This window comes from Phascolarctos cinereus, unplaced genomic scaffold (assembly GCF_003287225.1).
Source record: "Phascolarctos cinereus isolate Bilbo 61053 unplaced genomic scaffold, phaCin_HiC Scaffold_2;HRSCAF=192, whole genome shotgun sequence".
NCBI classification, from domain to species: Eukaryota; Metazoa; Chordata; class Mammalia; order Diprotodontia; family Phascolarctidae; genus Phascolarctos; species Phascolarctos cinereus.
The window spans coordinates 91,520,047-91,538,106 of NW_027555625.1; the positions used below are offsets into that span (position 1 = coordinate 91,520,047).

At 36.2% G+C, this 18,060-nt stretch overlaps 1 protein-coding gene across 3 annotated transcripts in view; it reads right to left on the reverse strand.

Annotated features, from left to right (window-relative positions):
• The window catches only part of SRBD1 (S1 RNA binding domain 1), a 319,328-nt gene that overhangs the window by 147,619 nt on the left and 153,649 nt on the right, over positions 1–18,060 (reverse strand). For all 3 annotated transcript variants that reach the window (XM_021001269.2, XM_021001268.2, XM_021001267.2), the window contains one exon: positions 703–794. In XM_021001269.2, coding sequence (XP_020856928.1) covers positions 703–794 — 92 coding nt within the window. The remainder of the gene's footprint in view (positions 1–702; positions 795–18,060) is intronic.

The following is an 18,060-nucleotide window of genomic DNA, read 5'->3' on the forward strand; positions in this document are numbered from 1 at the left end:
GAGCTATTTTACATAAATTTGACTGGTTTGAAGAGAATTTTTCCCCCATTGGTGCAACTACCACTGTACATGACGATTGGCTTTGCAGCTTTCAGTCTTAGACAGTTGCCTATGGAAGTGAACAGTTAAGTGACTTGCCCAGGGTCACAAGTCAAAGCCAATAAATATCAGGGACAGTATCTGAATTCAGGCATTCTTGACTGAGGCCAGCTCTCTGGCACATGCCTTTTGTGTAAGGTATTATGACATTATTTTCATTAAGGGAAGCACTATGCAATAAAATCACCAAGAGTTTCAAAATGACCACACTACTTTCCAAACATGAAATTCTATATGATAACCTTTATCAATATTTGGGAAAAATCAGTTTTATTCTCTAACCCACTCCACTTCAAAAATGCCTACTCTAAGTCTAATTACTCAGTTTTTTATATACCAGTTCTTGTGAAAGTAATCTATTTGAAAGTGTATTCTCCTTCTAAGTAAAAGGTCTAAAGTAGTAGTTATCAGTCTTTTCATTCATAAAGACTTTTTTGTAACATCAACAAATCTGATGACAATTCTCCCCCTCTGTATGTTTTGGTGGCATTAACTTTTGTCCCTGCAGAAGCTCTTAGAACCTTAGTTGACAATTTTCATATAAGATTTTTTTTTAAAGCACAAACTTTACTTTTACTATAATGGCTAACAGTGTTTTCTTACCGGCACTTCTCAAATTAGGGTCTAAGCCTGGCATCTCTTTGTTAGCTTCAGGACTAACACTGTAGATTGAGGCTCCTGCTTCATTGACAATGCTAGAAAGAAAAGATTGGAAAAAAGGACAGCAAATCATTGAAAATGAACACAAAAAAAATAAATATTCATGAAATAGGATCTTCTAGAGCATACCATACTTCCTCTCTTAACTACTTATAGTCATTTATGTCCTTGCATTACTCCAAAATACATGGAAGAAAAATCAGTTTCTATCTACATGAAAACACTCAGGAGCTCAATATTTGAAAATGACGATTTAACTAGATATGAGTATAAAACTCTTAAGTACATATGCAGTGTCCAGAAAGGTAAACCTGGATTCTAATACTGCCTCTTATAACATTTTTTATCTAGTTTCTGACAGCAGTACTAAGGGGATAATTCTGTATGAGAAAATAGCAGCAATGTTCTATGATGAAAATAACCATGATTTGAGTGAGAAGAGATAAGAAAAGTTGCCATCCTACCTGTCAATATGACCTTCAGTCATGCATTCATTTTAATCAACGGTCAATAAACATCTATTAAATACTTACTATGTGCCAGGCTCTGTGCTAAGCACTAGGGATACAAAGAAAGGCAAAATACAGTTCCTGATCTCAAGGAGCTCGTAGGAGAAATAACATGCAAAGAACTATATAAAAGTAAATTGTATGAATGTATGTGTGCATATGTGTGTGTATATGTATGTATATATATGCATACACACACATACACACACAAAAAGGATAAGTTGGAACAACATAGGGAAGGTGCTAGTATTAAGGCTTCTATAGAAGATAGCATTTTAGCTGAGACTTCAAGTGAGACAGAAGGCAAAGATGATGAGGGAGAGGATTCTAGGAATGGGGAGCAGCTAATAAGAACATGCAAATTTTTTCTGTTATTATTATTTTTAAAACTTTATTTATTTTTAGTTTTCAACATTCACTTCTCTAAGATTTTGAGTTCTAAATTTTCTCCCCTCCTCCTTCCCATCTCCCTTCCTTAAACTCCCCCCTCCCCAAGACAACATGTAATCTGATACAGGCTATACATATACATTCATATTAAATCTATTTTCACATCAGTCATGTTGTAAAGAAGAATTAGAACCAATCGGAAAAACCATGAGAAAGAACAAAAAAAGATAGAAAGAGCAAATAGTATGCTCTGATCTGCATTCAGACTCCATAGTTCTTTTTCTGGATGTGAATAGCATTTTCCATCATGAGTCTTTTGGAGATGTCTTAGATCCCTGCATTACTGAGAAGAGCTAAGTCTATCACAGCTGATCATCGCACAATGTTGCTGTTACTATGTACAATATTGCTCACTTCACTCAGCATCAATTTATTAAGTCTTTCCAGGATTTTCTGAAGTCCACCTACTCATCATTTCTTATGGAACAACAGTATTCCTTTACATTCACATACCACAACTTAGAACATCCAGATTCTGAAGAGCGTCTTTTTTGAGGAACAGCAAGGAAGGGGAAAGGGAACAAGCATTTCTTGTACTTTATAAATATTATCTCATTTGATTCTCATAGCAAAATGTAAGTGCTATTACTATCCCTATTTTACACTTGAGGAAAAGGTTAAGTGACTTGCTTCAGGTCACAAAGTAAGTGTAAGAGGCCAGATTTGAACTCCAGACACAGTGCTCTATCCACTGGGCCACCTAGATGCCTAGAATACTAATGTCACTGGATCACAGAGTATGTGGGGACAGTGAGGAGCATAAGATATAAGAAGATAAGAAAGGTGATGTGAGGGAAGGTGGAAGGAAGAGGTTATGAAGGAGTTTGATTACCAAATAGAAGATTTTACATTTGATCCTAGAGATAACAAGGAGCCACTGGAGTTGGGGGGGGGGGCGCCTGTAGGGAGGGAAAGGGGAGGTGTTGATATGGTAAAGTTGTACTTTAAGAAGATCGTGCAGCTCAATGGAGGATGAAGTGAAGTGGGGAGACATTTGTGGTATGGAGACTAACCAACAGACCATTGTAATAGTCTAGGCATGTATAACAATAACTCTACACAGTATAAGATACCTGAGAGCACAACTGCCAAAATAAACGCAGGAACTGTATGAACAAAATTATAAAAAAGTTTTACACAAATGCAATCATTTAAATACCTGGAGAAATATTAATTGTTCATGTGACAGCAGGGCCAATATAACAAAAATAACAACTTTACATAAACTAATTCATATATTCAATGCCATCCCAATTAAATTACCAAAAAGATATTTTACTGAATTAGAAAAAATAATAAAATTCATTTGGAAGAAGAAAAAGTAAATATCAAAGGAAATAATGAAAAGAAAATATATAAAGGAAGATGGTTTAGGAGTACCAGATCTTAAACTATATTATAAGGCAGTAATTATCAAAACTATGTGGCACCGTCCAACAAATAGAAAGGTAGATCAGTGATACAGGGTAGAAATACAATTTATAACAGCAAATAAATATCGTAACCTTATATTTGATATGTATAAAGATTTAAGTTTTGAGGATAAGAATTCATTCTTTGATTAAAAAAAATTGGGAAAACTGGAAAACACTACGGCAGAAATTGGGCATAGACCGATGTCTTACACCATTTACCAAGAAAAGGTCAAAATGGATACATGACCTAGATATAAAGAGAGAGATTACAAGAAAATTTGAAGAATATGGAACATATTACCTATCAATTACCTATTTATGAATAAACAAGAGGCAGAGAGCAAAGTTAGGTGCAAAATGGATACTTTCAATTACATTAAATTTAAAAGTTCCGTACAAATAAAACAAATGTAGCCAAGATGAAAAGGAAGGCAGAATATTGGGTATAAAAATCTCATAGATTCTCAGATAAAGGTTTCCTATCTCAAATATTTAAAGATTTTTGTCAAATCTGTATGAATATGAGTCATTCCCAAATTGATAAATGGTCAAAGGATATGAACAGGCAATTTTCCAATGAAATCAAAACAATTCATACTCATATGAAAAAAAAACACTCTAAATCATTATTAATTAGAGAAATGAAAATTTCTTGAGATATTTTGAGACATTTTACATCTATCAGATTGGCTAAAGTAAGTGAAGGGGAAAGTAACAAAATGATGGAGGGGATGTGGAAAAATTGGGACACTAAGTCACTGCTGGTGGAACTGTGAACTGATCCATTTTGGAGAGCAATCTGGAATAATCCCCAAAGAGTTATTAAACTGCCTGTACTCTCCAAAGATGATTAGGGAAAAAAGGAAAAGAATTTATATGTTCTTTGTGGTGGCAAAGAACTGGAAATTACAGGCATGCCCATCAATTGGGGAATAGCTAAACAAGTTGTGGTATATGCTAAAGATGGAATACTACTGTGCTATAAGAAATAATGGGCTCAGTGATTTTGGAAAAATATGAACAGACTGGCATGAAATAATGAACAGCAAAATGAGCAGAACCAAGAGAACATTGTACATAGCAGCAGCAATATTGTTTTAAGAACTCTGAATGACTAAGGCATTTGACTATCATATATACCCAAATTAACTACAAAGAACTTATGAAGGAAGACACTATCTATGCATGCAGAGAAAGAATTGATAAACAGAAGTATGTATGGAATGATTTTACATATATATATATATATTTGCATCTAATAGTAGCCATCTTGGGGGGCAGGGAGTTGAAGAGGTAGATAAAAAAAGGGAAAAAAGAAAATACAGTTACATGATAACTTTATAATATATTTAAAAGGAATAGCAAGTTGTACATAATAAATCTGCAGTTTCATGTGCAAAAAAAAAAAATAGTCTAGGCATGAGGTGATAATGACCTATACCAGTGATATTAGTATCAGAGGACAGAGGAGCATATCTGAGAGCAGTTACAAAGGCAATTGTCAAGCCTAAGCAGCAGACTGGCTATGAAAGGTAAGAGAGTTGAGGACAAAATCTAGTTTGTGAGCCTAGGGGACAAGACACATAGTATCTTCAACAGTAAGAGGGAAGTTAAGAAGAGGAGAGGGTTTGAGGGGAAAGAGTTCAGTTTTGGACATGAGTTAAAATGTTTACTGCATGTCTAGGTTGAATGTCCAACAGGCAGCTGGAGATGAGAAACTGGAAACTGAACAGAGAGGTTAAAGCTGGATAAGAATTTTTAAGAATGATCAGCAGAGAGATAACAATTTAATCCAAGGGAGCTGATAAGATCTCCAAATAATACAAAGGGAAAAAGGAAAAGGGTACAAGACAGACCCCTGTGGGACACCTATAAGTAGTAGGTATAACCTAGATCAAGATGCAAAAGAAGACTGAGAAGTTTTCTGATAGGCAAGAAGAGATTAAGGAGAAAACAGTACAAAGACACCCTAGAGAGAAAAGGAGCATTAAGGAGGAGAAGGTGATTGACAGTGGCAAAGACTGCAGAGAGGTTGAGAAGAATAAAGACTGAAAAAAAGGTCACTGGATTTGACAATTATGAAAACATTGGTAACTTTGTAGATGGCCATTCTGGTTGAATGACAAGATCAGAAGGCAGACTGTAGACAGTTAAGAAGAGACAGAGTAATGGAGGCGCCTATTGTAGAAGACAAAAGGCAAGATAGCTAATGGGGCCATAGCAGGGATGGAACAATCAAGTGAGAGTTTTTTGAGGAAAGAGGAGACATGGGCAAGCTTGCAGGTAGTAGGGAAGCAATGAGTAGAGGAGGAATGTTTGAAGTGAGAGAATGAGGATGACAGAGTGGGTAATCTTATAGACAAGACAGAATTGAATCACTTGTGCATATAGAGGGTTTGCCTTAACAAGAAGAGCCACCTCATTATGTGCACAGGGTTGAAGGAGGATATAGTGGCAGAAGGCATCTGAGTGATGTGAGATGAAGACAATAGGATAAGAGGGATCTCTAAGGGAATAGCCTCAATTATTTGAGTAAAATATGAGGCAATATTATCAGCTAAGAGGATAGGTGGATGGGACTTTTGAGGACAGATAAAAAAGTTTGGAAGACTGTGGTGAGATAGTGAGTTCATCAGGGAAGTATATAAAAGAATGGCCTTGTTGAGGTGGCAGGGGGACAGGAAAGGGGAAAGGAGGTTGTGATCATATAACATGACATTTACAGTGAACCCAGGCAGCAGGGTAGCTTGATTTTCTCCAGCTTTCTCCAGAACATATAGGAACAAATGCAGAAGATAGCAGGAGTGATACAAAACTGAGGCTTAGAGTAAGATCCATAAGGAGTTAAAGGATTCAAGAGAAGAAGACGCTGTAGTTGAACTGGCTCACCATGTGGTCAAAATGGGGAAATGTATGATGAATCTGAGGTGTTTCTGGCAGTGTGTGCCTGTGTTGCATCGCACAATCTCATTGCAGGATTCTAGTGGTAAACATTCATTCTATTTATGTCTACAACATCTAGCATGGTGCCTAGAAAATAGGAAATGCTTAATAAATGCTTGGTGATACCATGACTAATTAAATAGCTAATGAACAATAGCTGACAAGAGCAATAAATGGCACTGTTGCAGGTACCAGCTATTATGAAACTAGACAAATTTCTAGACAAATTTCTAGCCGTGCACAATGTAAGCTCAGTCTTACCCCAGACCTGATCACATCTTTTGCAGTCTCCCACAGGAGTTGGGTCACAATGGTAATATGTCAGAGCACAAGGAAGAAGAGAATCTCATTATGCCCTCATTTCACTCTGGTTTAACACAGACTTTCTCATTGTGTATGGCTGGGGAGTAAGTACAGAGAATTTAACAAATATTGCTTTAGAAATTGCACAAGATATTAGCCTAGTAAAATGTGTGTAGATCTACCTCTCTTTGGTACATTTTTAAGTCAGAATGCTAATACTTCTGAAATGATGCCCAGGAAATTTTATCCTGTATTTTGTATGGCTAGTATACTTTACTAAAAATTCTCCTTATAGCTTTGACAAATTTTCAAATTTTTATTCAGAGGTCATTGCTCAGGAAGTTGCCCAAGTAGAAAAATAGATTAGAAGGAAACAGGACATCCAAGAAAGATGGATAAGCAATAAGAAAAAGTCAGGGAAGGAAGCTCCTCCCCAATCCCTTCAACACTCATGAAATGTCACTTTCTTCATCCCACTAAGAAAATCTGGGGAAGAACCAAGAAGAGAAATACAAAAAAGAAAGTCAGAGAATCATGTAAAGAAGAGGAGAAACGACAACTGCTGCCTATAGAGTAACACAGCCTACCAGTCCTGAAATTTTGTTCCTGATTCTAACCTAGGAGTGGCATGCTACCCCTTTTTGGCACCTCAATCAATCAATCAACAAGCATTTTATAAACCCCTACTATGTGCTAGGCACTATGATAGATGACAGGGATGTAAATATAAAGATTAAAACAGTTAATCAGTCAACAAGCATTTGTGACTCACTTCCTATGTGCCAAACAAAGTACTATGTGCTAGAGATACAAAGAAAGGCAAAAACAAAGTCCCATTCCTCAAGAAGCTTATATTCTAATAGGAGAGAGAACACGTAAATAGATACATACAGTATATATGGAAGATAATCACAGAGGGGTAGCAGAGTCAGGATAATCAGAAAAGTTTCATGCAAAAGGTGGGATTTGAGCTAAGTACTGATGGAGGCCAGGGAAACTAAGACATGGAAAGGCAGGAAGAAGAATATTATAAACACGGGGGAATAGACAGCATAAAGGCACTTCACATTTGTAAATTCATTTGATCCTCACGAAAATTTTATGAGACAGGCACTATTATTATCCCATTTTATAAATGAGAAAACTGAGGCACAAAAAGGTTAAATGGCTTGCCCAGGGTCACACAGCTATTAAGTGTCTGAGGCAGCATTTTAAATCAAGTCTTTCTGACTAGAAGTCCTACAGTCTATCTACTATGCCACTTAGCTGCCTCATATATGATATATATGGAAAACATATACATGTATAAAATATGTGTGTATATATGTGTATGTGTTTACACACACACACACACACACATGCACACACGCACGCACGTACAGATTAAGGTATGCTGAAAAGGGAGCTGGTGAGAATTGGAAAGCCTTCCTACAGAAAGTGAGATTTGAGCTGATTCTTGAAGGAAGTCAGGGGAACAAAGAGGTGAAGAAGAAGAGGCTGACCATGTCAAGCACAGGAGAGAGTTGGTACAAGGGCAAGGAGACAGGAGAGGGACTGTCACCTTTTAGAATCTGCATATGGGCCAAGGTAGCTGGATCACTGAGTTCATGGAAGGGAATAAAGCGTAAGAAAGCTGTAAAGTTAGGAATGGGACAGGTAATGAAGCTAGGAATAATAATTATAATGATAATGACAATGATGATGATAAATAATGACAGAATTATACAGAGCACTGATGTTTGCAAATCACCTTACAAATATTACCTGCCAAACCAAGGCCTTTATATGTAATCCTAGAGATAATAAGAAGTGATGGGAACCTCTTAAACAAAAGGATGGCATGATCAGGCTCATGCTTTAGGAAAATAACCTCGATAAGTAAGCAAAGTATGAACCAAAGTAAAGAGATTTGAGGCAGAGATATCAGTCATAACTATTATATTACTGCCATAGTGAGCTTTGAGGTGATGAGGATCTGAACTATGGTTGTGACTAACTGAGTAGAGAGAACAAGGACATACAAGGCAGATGCTGTGAAGGTAGAAATGATAAGATTTGGCAATGGATTGGGATATGAGATGTCAACTTGAGGATGATGCCAATGTTGAAGAACTGGGTGACTGGGATAGTAGTGTCCCTGATAATGATAAGAAAACTTAGAAAACAGAAATATTTTAGAGGAAAGATAATGAGTTCTTTTTTTGGACAGGCTGATTTTGAAATGTCTCTAAGATACCCAGTTTGAGATGTCCATAAGGCAGCTGGAGATGAGCAAATGGAGTTCAGGACAGCAGCTAGGCATGTGTGCATGTTTGGGGGGGGGGTGTGTTTGTGTGTGTATATACACACACACACTTTTGGGGCAGGGGGTAAATATCATCTTCACATGGAGATGACAAATGAACTCACAGAAGCTGATGAGATCACCAAGTGAGATAGAATAATAGAATAAAAAGAGAAGGGCTAAAGAGAAAGCCTTAAGGGACAGCAACAATAAAAAGGTATGACATGGAAGAAGAATAAGCAAAAGATACTGAAAAGGAGCAGTCAGATAGATAGGAGAACTAGAAGAGAGCAGTGTCACCAAAACCTAGAGAGGAGAAGGTATCTAGAAGGAGAAGGTAATCAACAGTGTCAAAGACTACAGAAAGGTTAAAGAGGATGAGGATTGAGAGAAAAAGGCCATTAGATTTGGCAATTAAGAGATCAATGGTCACTTTGGAAAGGGAAGCTGCAGTATAATGATGAGGTCAGAAGCCAGATTCAGAAGGTGAAAAGAAGAAAGAGAGAGGAATTAGAGGCACTGATAACAGATTGCTTTCTCAAAAAGTTTAGGGGAGGAGGGACATAGATGATAGCTACTGAGAATTGTCAGACTGAAAAAGCTAGCAAAGAAGGAACCAGTAGATAGTGACAGATTGAAGATTAGCAAGAGAGTAGGGGTAACAGAGGAGATAACCTGCTGGATAAAATCATGGGGCTCAGTTGGGAAGGGGGATTTTAAATTACTGTGACATAAAGACAAAGAGATACCAGCAAAATCGTTCAGAGTTGGGCTCCATCAGCAAAAACAAAAGGTTTCATAGAGCAATACAAAAAGAGAGAGAGGAGGTGAGAAAAAGTTAGAAAGACAGGTTGGGGCCAAGCTGTAAAGGGCTTTAAATGCCAAAAAGAAGGCTTTTGTTTGTTTGTTTTGATCCCTATTGCTTTTAGGATAAAATAAACTCGTGTTTGGCTTCAAAAGCCCTTAACAAACTTACCCCAACCTTTCCATACCTTGTCATACAACATTCTCTTTTTCATATTTTGTGGTCAAGCAGACTAGGCTTCTTACTATTATTCAAATATGAATAATATTTGAATTTACTTCATTTCCTTTTATCCCCAGGGTCTAGTACAGTGCCTAGAAACGAGCAGCCACTTAATAAGTGCTTGTTTTTGCTTGATTTATTTGATCTAGAAGTGAGGAAGAAATTGGAAATGGGGAGTGAAGGGGCAGAGTTCAGAGTAGAGCTGAACAAGGGGATCATAAGTTAAAAGGAAGGGATGGCAAGACACCAAAAGGAATAAGTGATAAGAGGAAAAGCTACTTGGAAGAGGTATTACAAATTAATAACACAGAAGTATACAACATCAATCAACAAACATTTACTGAGTGCATAGTCAGTCAATAAGCTTTTATTAAGTGTTTACTATGTGCCAGGTACTGTGCTAAGCGCTGGGGATACAAAGAAAGGCAAAAACAAGGCACTTGATCTTAAAGAGCTCACGTATTAACAGAGGAAACAACATGCAAACAGCTCCATATACACAAGATAAATACAGAGTAGACAAAAGGTCATCTGAGAGGAAAGGCACTAACAAGAGAGGGAACGGGAAACATCTCCTGAAAACAGTGGAATTGGCGCCAAGGCTTGAAGAAAGCCAAGAAAACCAGGAAAGCCAGTAGGTGGAAGGGAATCTAAGTAGTGATTAGTGTAATCAGACTGGCACTTTGGGAAAATCATTTTGGCAGCAGAGTAGACAAAGGATTAGAATGGGGAGAGACTTGAAAGGGAGACCAAACAGAGGACAAGTAAAAATTGGTGTGAGAGGACTTGAGGACAACGCCATAGTTTGGAGCCAGAAGAGGGAAGGGTTTAGGGGAAAAGATAATGAGTTCTGTTTTGGACAAGAGAGATGATGACATTCAGTAATAACATGGAATGGTAGAATCAAGTAAGGGATTTTTCAAAATGGTAAGCTATGAGTGTATTTGTAGGCAGCAGGAATGATGTCCGCAGATAGGGGAAAGGGGGAAAGGGGCCTCAATTTTTCTAAGAAGTGTGAGGTAAGTTTCTTACCTGCAAAAATAGGAGAGTGTGGAGTCAGGAAAGGTTTGGGGAGAGATGAAAAAGTTAAGAATAGTCCTTATGGTAAGTGGGAGAGAGAATCAATTAGGACGGAATAAAAGAACTGCCCTGTTTCAGTGAGGGCCCAATTGAGATTATTTAACAAGTATTTGTAGTGGATAAAGTCAGTTGTGACTTTCTCCAGCCCTGTTCAAAAGCATATGAACAGGAATGAATGGAGCAGAGAATGTTAGAACATTAAACAATTTAGGACACTAAACAAATTGTAATACACAAACAAAATAGAAAATTACTGAACTGTACCAGCCTAGTCAAGGATACAACAAGCCAAAAACTACAGACAAACAAGATATTATAAAGGATAAACTGGAAATAATCAGCTCCAGGAAAGCACTAACATTAAGGGGAAGTGGGAAAGGGTTCTTGTAGAATATGGGATTTCAGCTGGGAATAGATGGAAGCCATATAAGCCAGGAGGCAGAAATGAAGACAGAATTCCAGGCATGGGAGACAGTGAGCAAAAATGTCCTGGATTAGAAGACAAGAGTCTGTTCAAGGAGAAGAAAGGAGGTCTGTGTCACTGGATTACAGAATACATGGGGATGAGTAAGGTAGAAGGGGCAAAATTATGAAAGATTTTGAATACCAAACAAAAAATGTTATGTTTGATCCAGGAGGTGACAGGGAGCCATTGGATTTTATGGAGTAAGGAGGCCGTGAGAAAGAGGGGTGTGTGTGACATGGTCAGATCTGCAATTCAGGAAGATCAATTTGACAGCTAAATGGCGAGTAGACTGAAGTGAGAAAAGACATGCGGAAGAGAGACTAACCAGTAGGCTACCACAATAATCCAAGCTTGAGGTAATGAGGACCTGCACCAAGGTTGGTAATGTCAGAGGAGAAAAGAGAACACATGTGAGAGATGTCACATAGGTAAAATTATCAATTGTGGACATCGTGAGTTGAAGCCGTCTAAGAGACATCAAGTTTGTGATATTCAATAGGCAGCTGGATATACATGCAGAAAGCTTAAGACTAGATAAGGAGATTTAAAATCATCTGAAAATTGAATCCATGGCAGCTGATGAGATCACTGAGTGAAACGGTATATGGAGAGAAGATGGCCCAAGTCAAACTCCTGGGGGACACCCAAAGTTGGTGGTTGTGACCTGGATGAAGAATCAGCAAAGAACACTAAAATTGAACAGTTTGACAGGCAAGAAGAGAACCATTAAGAAGTAATGTCATGAAAACCTAGAAAAAAGAGAGTATCAAAGAGAAGGTAGAATAGTCCCAAAAACAATCAGGAGGCTGTTGCAATAATCTAGGTGAGAGGTGGTAACGATCTGAACTAAGGTAGTAGCTGTGAATGAGGAGAAGTCAGATTCAAGAAATGTTAGGAAGGTAGAAAGAGCAAGATTTGGCATTTATATGGATTGAGGCAGCATAAGAATACGAATTTAAGACACAGGAAGGATGGTGGTACGTTTGGACAAAACTAGGAAATTTCAAAAAGAAGACAGTTTAGAGGGAAGGATAATGAATTCATTTTAGATATATTGAGATTAAGATGCCTTCAGAATGCCAGTTTGAAGTTTCCAAAAGGCAATCAGTGATGTGGGACTGAAGATCAAGAGAGAACACTGGAAATCTTAATAATCTTAAGTCATCTTAACAGAGAGGATAATTGAACTTGCTTATTTTGTGAAAGTAAAGGTCATGTGTGATAACACTAGGCTAACTCAGAACATCCCGACCTTGATCAGTAGAAACTGGATTAAGTTGGTTCTGTTCCTCCTCCCTCCATCTAGCTTTGGTTCATTCCCTGTCAGATGAATGCAGGATTTCCTGACATATAAAAGTTTCAACAGACTCCTGTTTTTTCACACAACTTCTCGCCTCATTCTCTTCCACACCCTATGCAATCTGGCTTCTGATCTCAACATTCCAATGGATCTACTCTTCTCTTAACTGTCAAAATGAACAGCCTTTTCTCAAACCTCATCCTTCATAACATCTCCACAGCCTTTGAAAGTATCAATCATCCTCTACCTGCTCCCTAGGTTTTCATGACATTGTTTTCTTATAGTTCTGCCATCTAACTGCTTCTTCTCAGTCTCCTTTGTTTAATCTTTACCCACATCATGTCCACTAACCACATATGCTGGCCAAGGGGTCTGTCCTAGGTCTACTTCTCTTGCCCCTTTAAGGTATCCCACTTGGTGACAGCATCAGCTTTCATGGATTCAACTGTCATTGAATTATCATCTGCACCTCTATGCCGATGATTTCTAGATTTACATATCCAACCCAAATTTCTTTGCTGAGGTCCAGTCCCGGAGTCATCTCCAATCTAATATATCTAAAATCAAAATCAGTTATCTTTCCTTCAAAATCCTCCCTTCTTCCAAAATTCCCTACTACTGTCAAAAACAGAATCATTCTCCCAGTCATCCCAGTTCACAACCTCAACACTCATCATCAATTCTTCATTCTCATTTATCCCACATATTCAATCTGCTTTCAAGTCTTGCCATTTCTACCTTCATAACCTCTTCCATATATATATGTATGTATGTATGTATGTATGTATGTATGTATGCATGTTACATCCTGTTCTCTTGTCTGATAGTGCCACCACCCCAGCTGCCCTCATCACCTCACACTTCATCTGAAGGGTCTTCCCTGCCTAAAGTTTTCCACACTCTAATACTTTCTCCACTAAGATGACAAAATTATATTCCTAAAGCACAGGCCTGATCATGTCACTTCCCCTACTCAATAAATTCTAGTGGTTTCCTATTGCCTCTAGGATCAAATATGAAATCCTCTGTTTGACTATTCACCAAGGTTTAAGATGAAGAATGAGACTCACATTTTTGGACATGGACAATGTGGGGAATTGTTTTTGCTTCCCTATGCATATTTGTTACAAAGATTTGGTTTGGGGTTTTTTTAATTGTTGTTGTTCCTTTTAAATTGGAGGTTAGAGCAAGAAAATAAATGCTTGTTAATGGAAATTTTTTTAAACTTAATTTTAAAATTTAAAAAAGTAAAATTGCCCAACCTCCCCCCTTCTTTGAAGAAATGAAGAAGTATAGGTGTGAAATATTTCATGTACTGTTAGATAAAATTAATGTGTTATTTGGTTTTTGCTGAAATGCTTTTTATTTCCTCTTTGTTAAATAGGTATCATAAGGGATGAAGTATGAGTATAGGAAAGAGGGGGATATATTAAAAAATGAAGATGATATAGAAAAACAAATGTTATCAACAAGATAAGAATAAATGAAAACAGCTGTTAAGTTTTATTGACTGTACTGATGTCCAATGTAAAGTTTTCAACTAAACTTCAGTTTTTAAAGTAGAAGGACAATTCATAGGTCTATCAATATATTATTTTTGATATTTTATCAATAACTTGGATGAAGGAACAGATCATATATTCATCAAATCTGAGGAGGATAGAAAGTTAAAAGAGATAGCATACATTAAATATCAGAATTGGGATTCAGAAAAAAACTTACTGACCACACTGATAGGTCATATCTGATAAGATGAAAATTGGTAGGGATTTGGGTAAAATTATATACTTAGCTATAAAATATAAAAAAGACCTATGATTTTTATTGAACTGCAAAATAATACAAGTGAATAGTTTGGCATCACAACAAAAAAGGGGGGGAGGGAGAATGTGATCTTAGGAAGTATTTAATAATAATAATAAGCTACACTTTAAGATTTGTGAAACACTTCATAAATATCTTATTTCATCCCTATAACAACCCTAAAAGCAGGTGCTATTATTATCCTCATTTTACAGATAAGGAAAGAGGCTAGGAGAGGTTGACTTATCCAGGATCACAAAACTAGTAAGTGTATGAGATAGAATTTACACTCTGGTCTTCCTAACTCCAGGTCCAGTGCTCTATCATACTGTCCCCACCTACCTGACTCTTTATGAAATATGGTTCAGAATGAGGAACTTTGTGAATTGCTAGTCTCTGGTTTGTTTAGAGTACTTCTTAATATTGTGTTCTGTTTTGTCCCGTTTTAGAAATAAAACTAAGCTAGACTCATTCAGAAGAGAGCAACCTCAATGGTCAGGGAAATGAAAACTAAGACCTATGAGGATTAGTGGCAAACACTGGGGAGAAGAGCTGCCTTCAGTTTATTGAAGGATTGTCATGTGGAGGAGGACTATGCCTTTTTGGTTTGGTACAAGGAAAAATTTTTTAAAGGAGTCTTGGATGGAAGTTGCAAACAGGACGGATATTGAGTTCTCCTAAGGAAAAAAAATTAAAATATTTAAACCTGTGTGCAAATGTAGAATGAGTTCCACTCTAGCAAATTCCCCATTGTAGGAACAAAATGAAAGCTAGATGACACATGACACGGATTTTACAAAGGGAATTTCCTTAAGGAAAAGAATCTCCATTTAAAAGTTTTGTAAACGCTTGGTTACAGAGTGAGAGTTTAGTTTTTTGTCTTCTGTATCCTCAGCACCTAACATTAGTGCCTGGAACACTGTAGGTATTTAATAAATGCTTGCTAAATTGAATTGGTTTAGGTGACCTCTGAGTTCCTATCCCATTCTGAGATCATATGATTCTATAAGAATCTATACCTCCCTTCTATGGCCTTCAAGTAAAGAATAAGGAATATGTATTTTTCCCCTAACGTATTTTAAATTAAATGCAACAATATTAATAAATCCTGAAGCTTTTAAGGAAAACAAAATCAAATAAGTAGTTATGTTTTTACTAAAAATAAAAACTTAAAATAAGATTTGAACTAAACTTCTATACAGTGTCACAGATAGAAAATATAGAATGTTTACCATTCCGTTATTTAAAAAAAAATTCAAGTCTAGTCAAAGAAAAACCATTTGCAAAAAATGCTAAAAACTTATTCTAATAAAGCCTCTGAAAAGCCAAGGCACTTTTGAAGTAAAAAGTATATCTATAAATCAAAGTAAAAGTAACTTTCGTATCACAACAAACTTCTGTTTTCTCACTATCACCCCTTAAAAGAATACAAAATTGCAAATGCTTAGGAAAAGCAATTTTTTTAAAAAAAATTACAGTTATACAAAAGATCCAGTTAACTGTGGACTTTTAGCAGTAAAGTAAATGGATATATGACAGATTATTCAGATGTTATAATTCAACAGGCTAAGCAAAATTATTTTGAAAAACTCAGATAATATTATATATTCTCCCCTCAAAAACCATGCTGGAACTTCTTTTAAATACAGGAATATAAAACAGATGTGACATGAGGTACTCAACATTTTTAGATTAACAATAATATTAAATCAATACAAAATGTAGTAAATTTCATATGCTTTAGTTATTGGATACCTTGGGTCCAATAAACAGTTCATTATTAAGTATAGATCTGAAAGCTTAAATAATCTAAATGAACAGAAAGGCCTCAAAACTGATTACTTCAATATAATATATTGAAATATCTAAGAGACATACATATCAAGAACTAAAGGAAACAAATCTAATTTGGAGTGATGATGATTTTTTCCAGGCTAAGTTTTTAAAAACAAAAATAAAAAAGCTTCATTTCTTTCTCACTTAGAGTTAACATATGAACATCTTAAAGCCACAAGAAAAAAAAAATACTATGGAGATTTTGTGATACACCTATTATTTACTGACAAAATTCTTCACTCTATTTTTCTTTAATGTAGCAACATAATGAAAATGAAAGTAGTATAAAAGACACAGAGACACCCAAAACATGCTTGCCCCATATATTCTATTTCAAAAGAAAAATGGCATTCAGGTATAACACATTAATCTCAAATGCTTAGTATTTTAATATGTTTTACTATAAAGTAACACAAAGCAAATGAGGTCCAGCACATAACATTGCTTTCTTTCTTTCAAAAAAAAGGAAATTAAAACATTCAAGATTATTTTATTATATTATTACCAATTCATAGAATTGTTCAGAAATAGAAATAACATGCATATAAGACTTCCATCAAATGGAACTCGCAGGTTTTAGGAAACATGATTTGATCTGTAATAAATATTAATTTGTATAAAAATAATCTGGGTTCCACTCTCTTAAACTAACTGGGCCAGCTAGACAGATAAAGAACCTCTTTTAGCAAATCCTCGATAGTGCCAGTATACATTAATGAAAGAATCCCTTCAATCATAGATAAGAAGTATTCCCCCACATACAGACACATTGTGAAACATCAAATTCTTTAAAATACACACACCCCACCACCACATCACAATTTAAAACACTTCAAAATTCCAAAGATGTTGCCCATAAATATTTGAAAATCCCTCAAACATATCAAATTCTTTCCATTTCACAAACAGTAATTAAAATTCATAAGATCTGCCCCTGCTCAAAAATGCTATTTTGTAAGCTCTCACCACCACCACTACAATTTTGTCACTTTATATTGCGAGTTGATTAGATTTCTTTAAGCCAGTTTAACAAAGATTCACTTTACTTGGGTAATTACTCATTTATGTTGGCAAAAGAGCAATGATTTCCTTTAGTTGTGAAAACTCTATGGGAAATGTGGAAGGTTTTTTTTCTTTTTTTAGGTTTTCCATTGCCTCCTCTCTTTTTTTTTTTTTAAATGGCAAGCAAGGCTGCTTTAAGTCCTAAGGGAGACTATATAATAATGAGATGGGTGACTGACTTCCCTTCTGGTTGAAAAATTCTAGAGTTCATTGAAACACAGGGCCCTAGAGTAATTAATATAGAAAAGGAGTGAGTTTCAAATTCCTATTAAACTGTCAAGTCAAGTCAATAAGCATTTACTAAAAGCACTTCCTACATTCCAGGCACTGTGCTAAGCAGCAGAGATATAAGGAAAGGCAAAAACACGATGTCTATCCTCAAGAATGCCATATTCCAATGGGGAAACACCATGCAAAATATTTAACATGTGAGATATATACTATACATTGCAAAAGAAAGGTAATTTCAGAGAGAAGTCATTAAAAGGGGAAAAGGGATGGTGGTGACTAAGGGATCAGTAAAAGCTTCCCGTAGAGAAGGTGAGATTTGGACACTGCTGGGAAGCTAAAAGGAAGAGATATGGGGAGGGAGGAAGAAAAGAGAGAAGGAAATAAGCATTTATTAAACACCTGGTTTGTACTAGGAACTTTTACAAATATTATCTCATTTGTAGATAGTATCATTAGACCCACGTTATAGCTGAGAAAACTGAAGAAAACAAGGGTTAAGTGACTTTCCCAGGGTCACACAACTTGTAACTGTTTGAAGCCAGATTTAAATTCAGTTCTTTCCTAACTCTTGGCCCAGTGTTCTATCCAATGT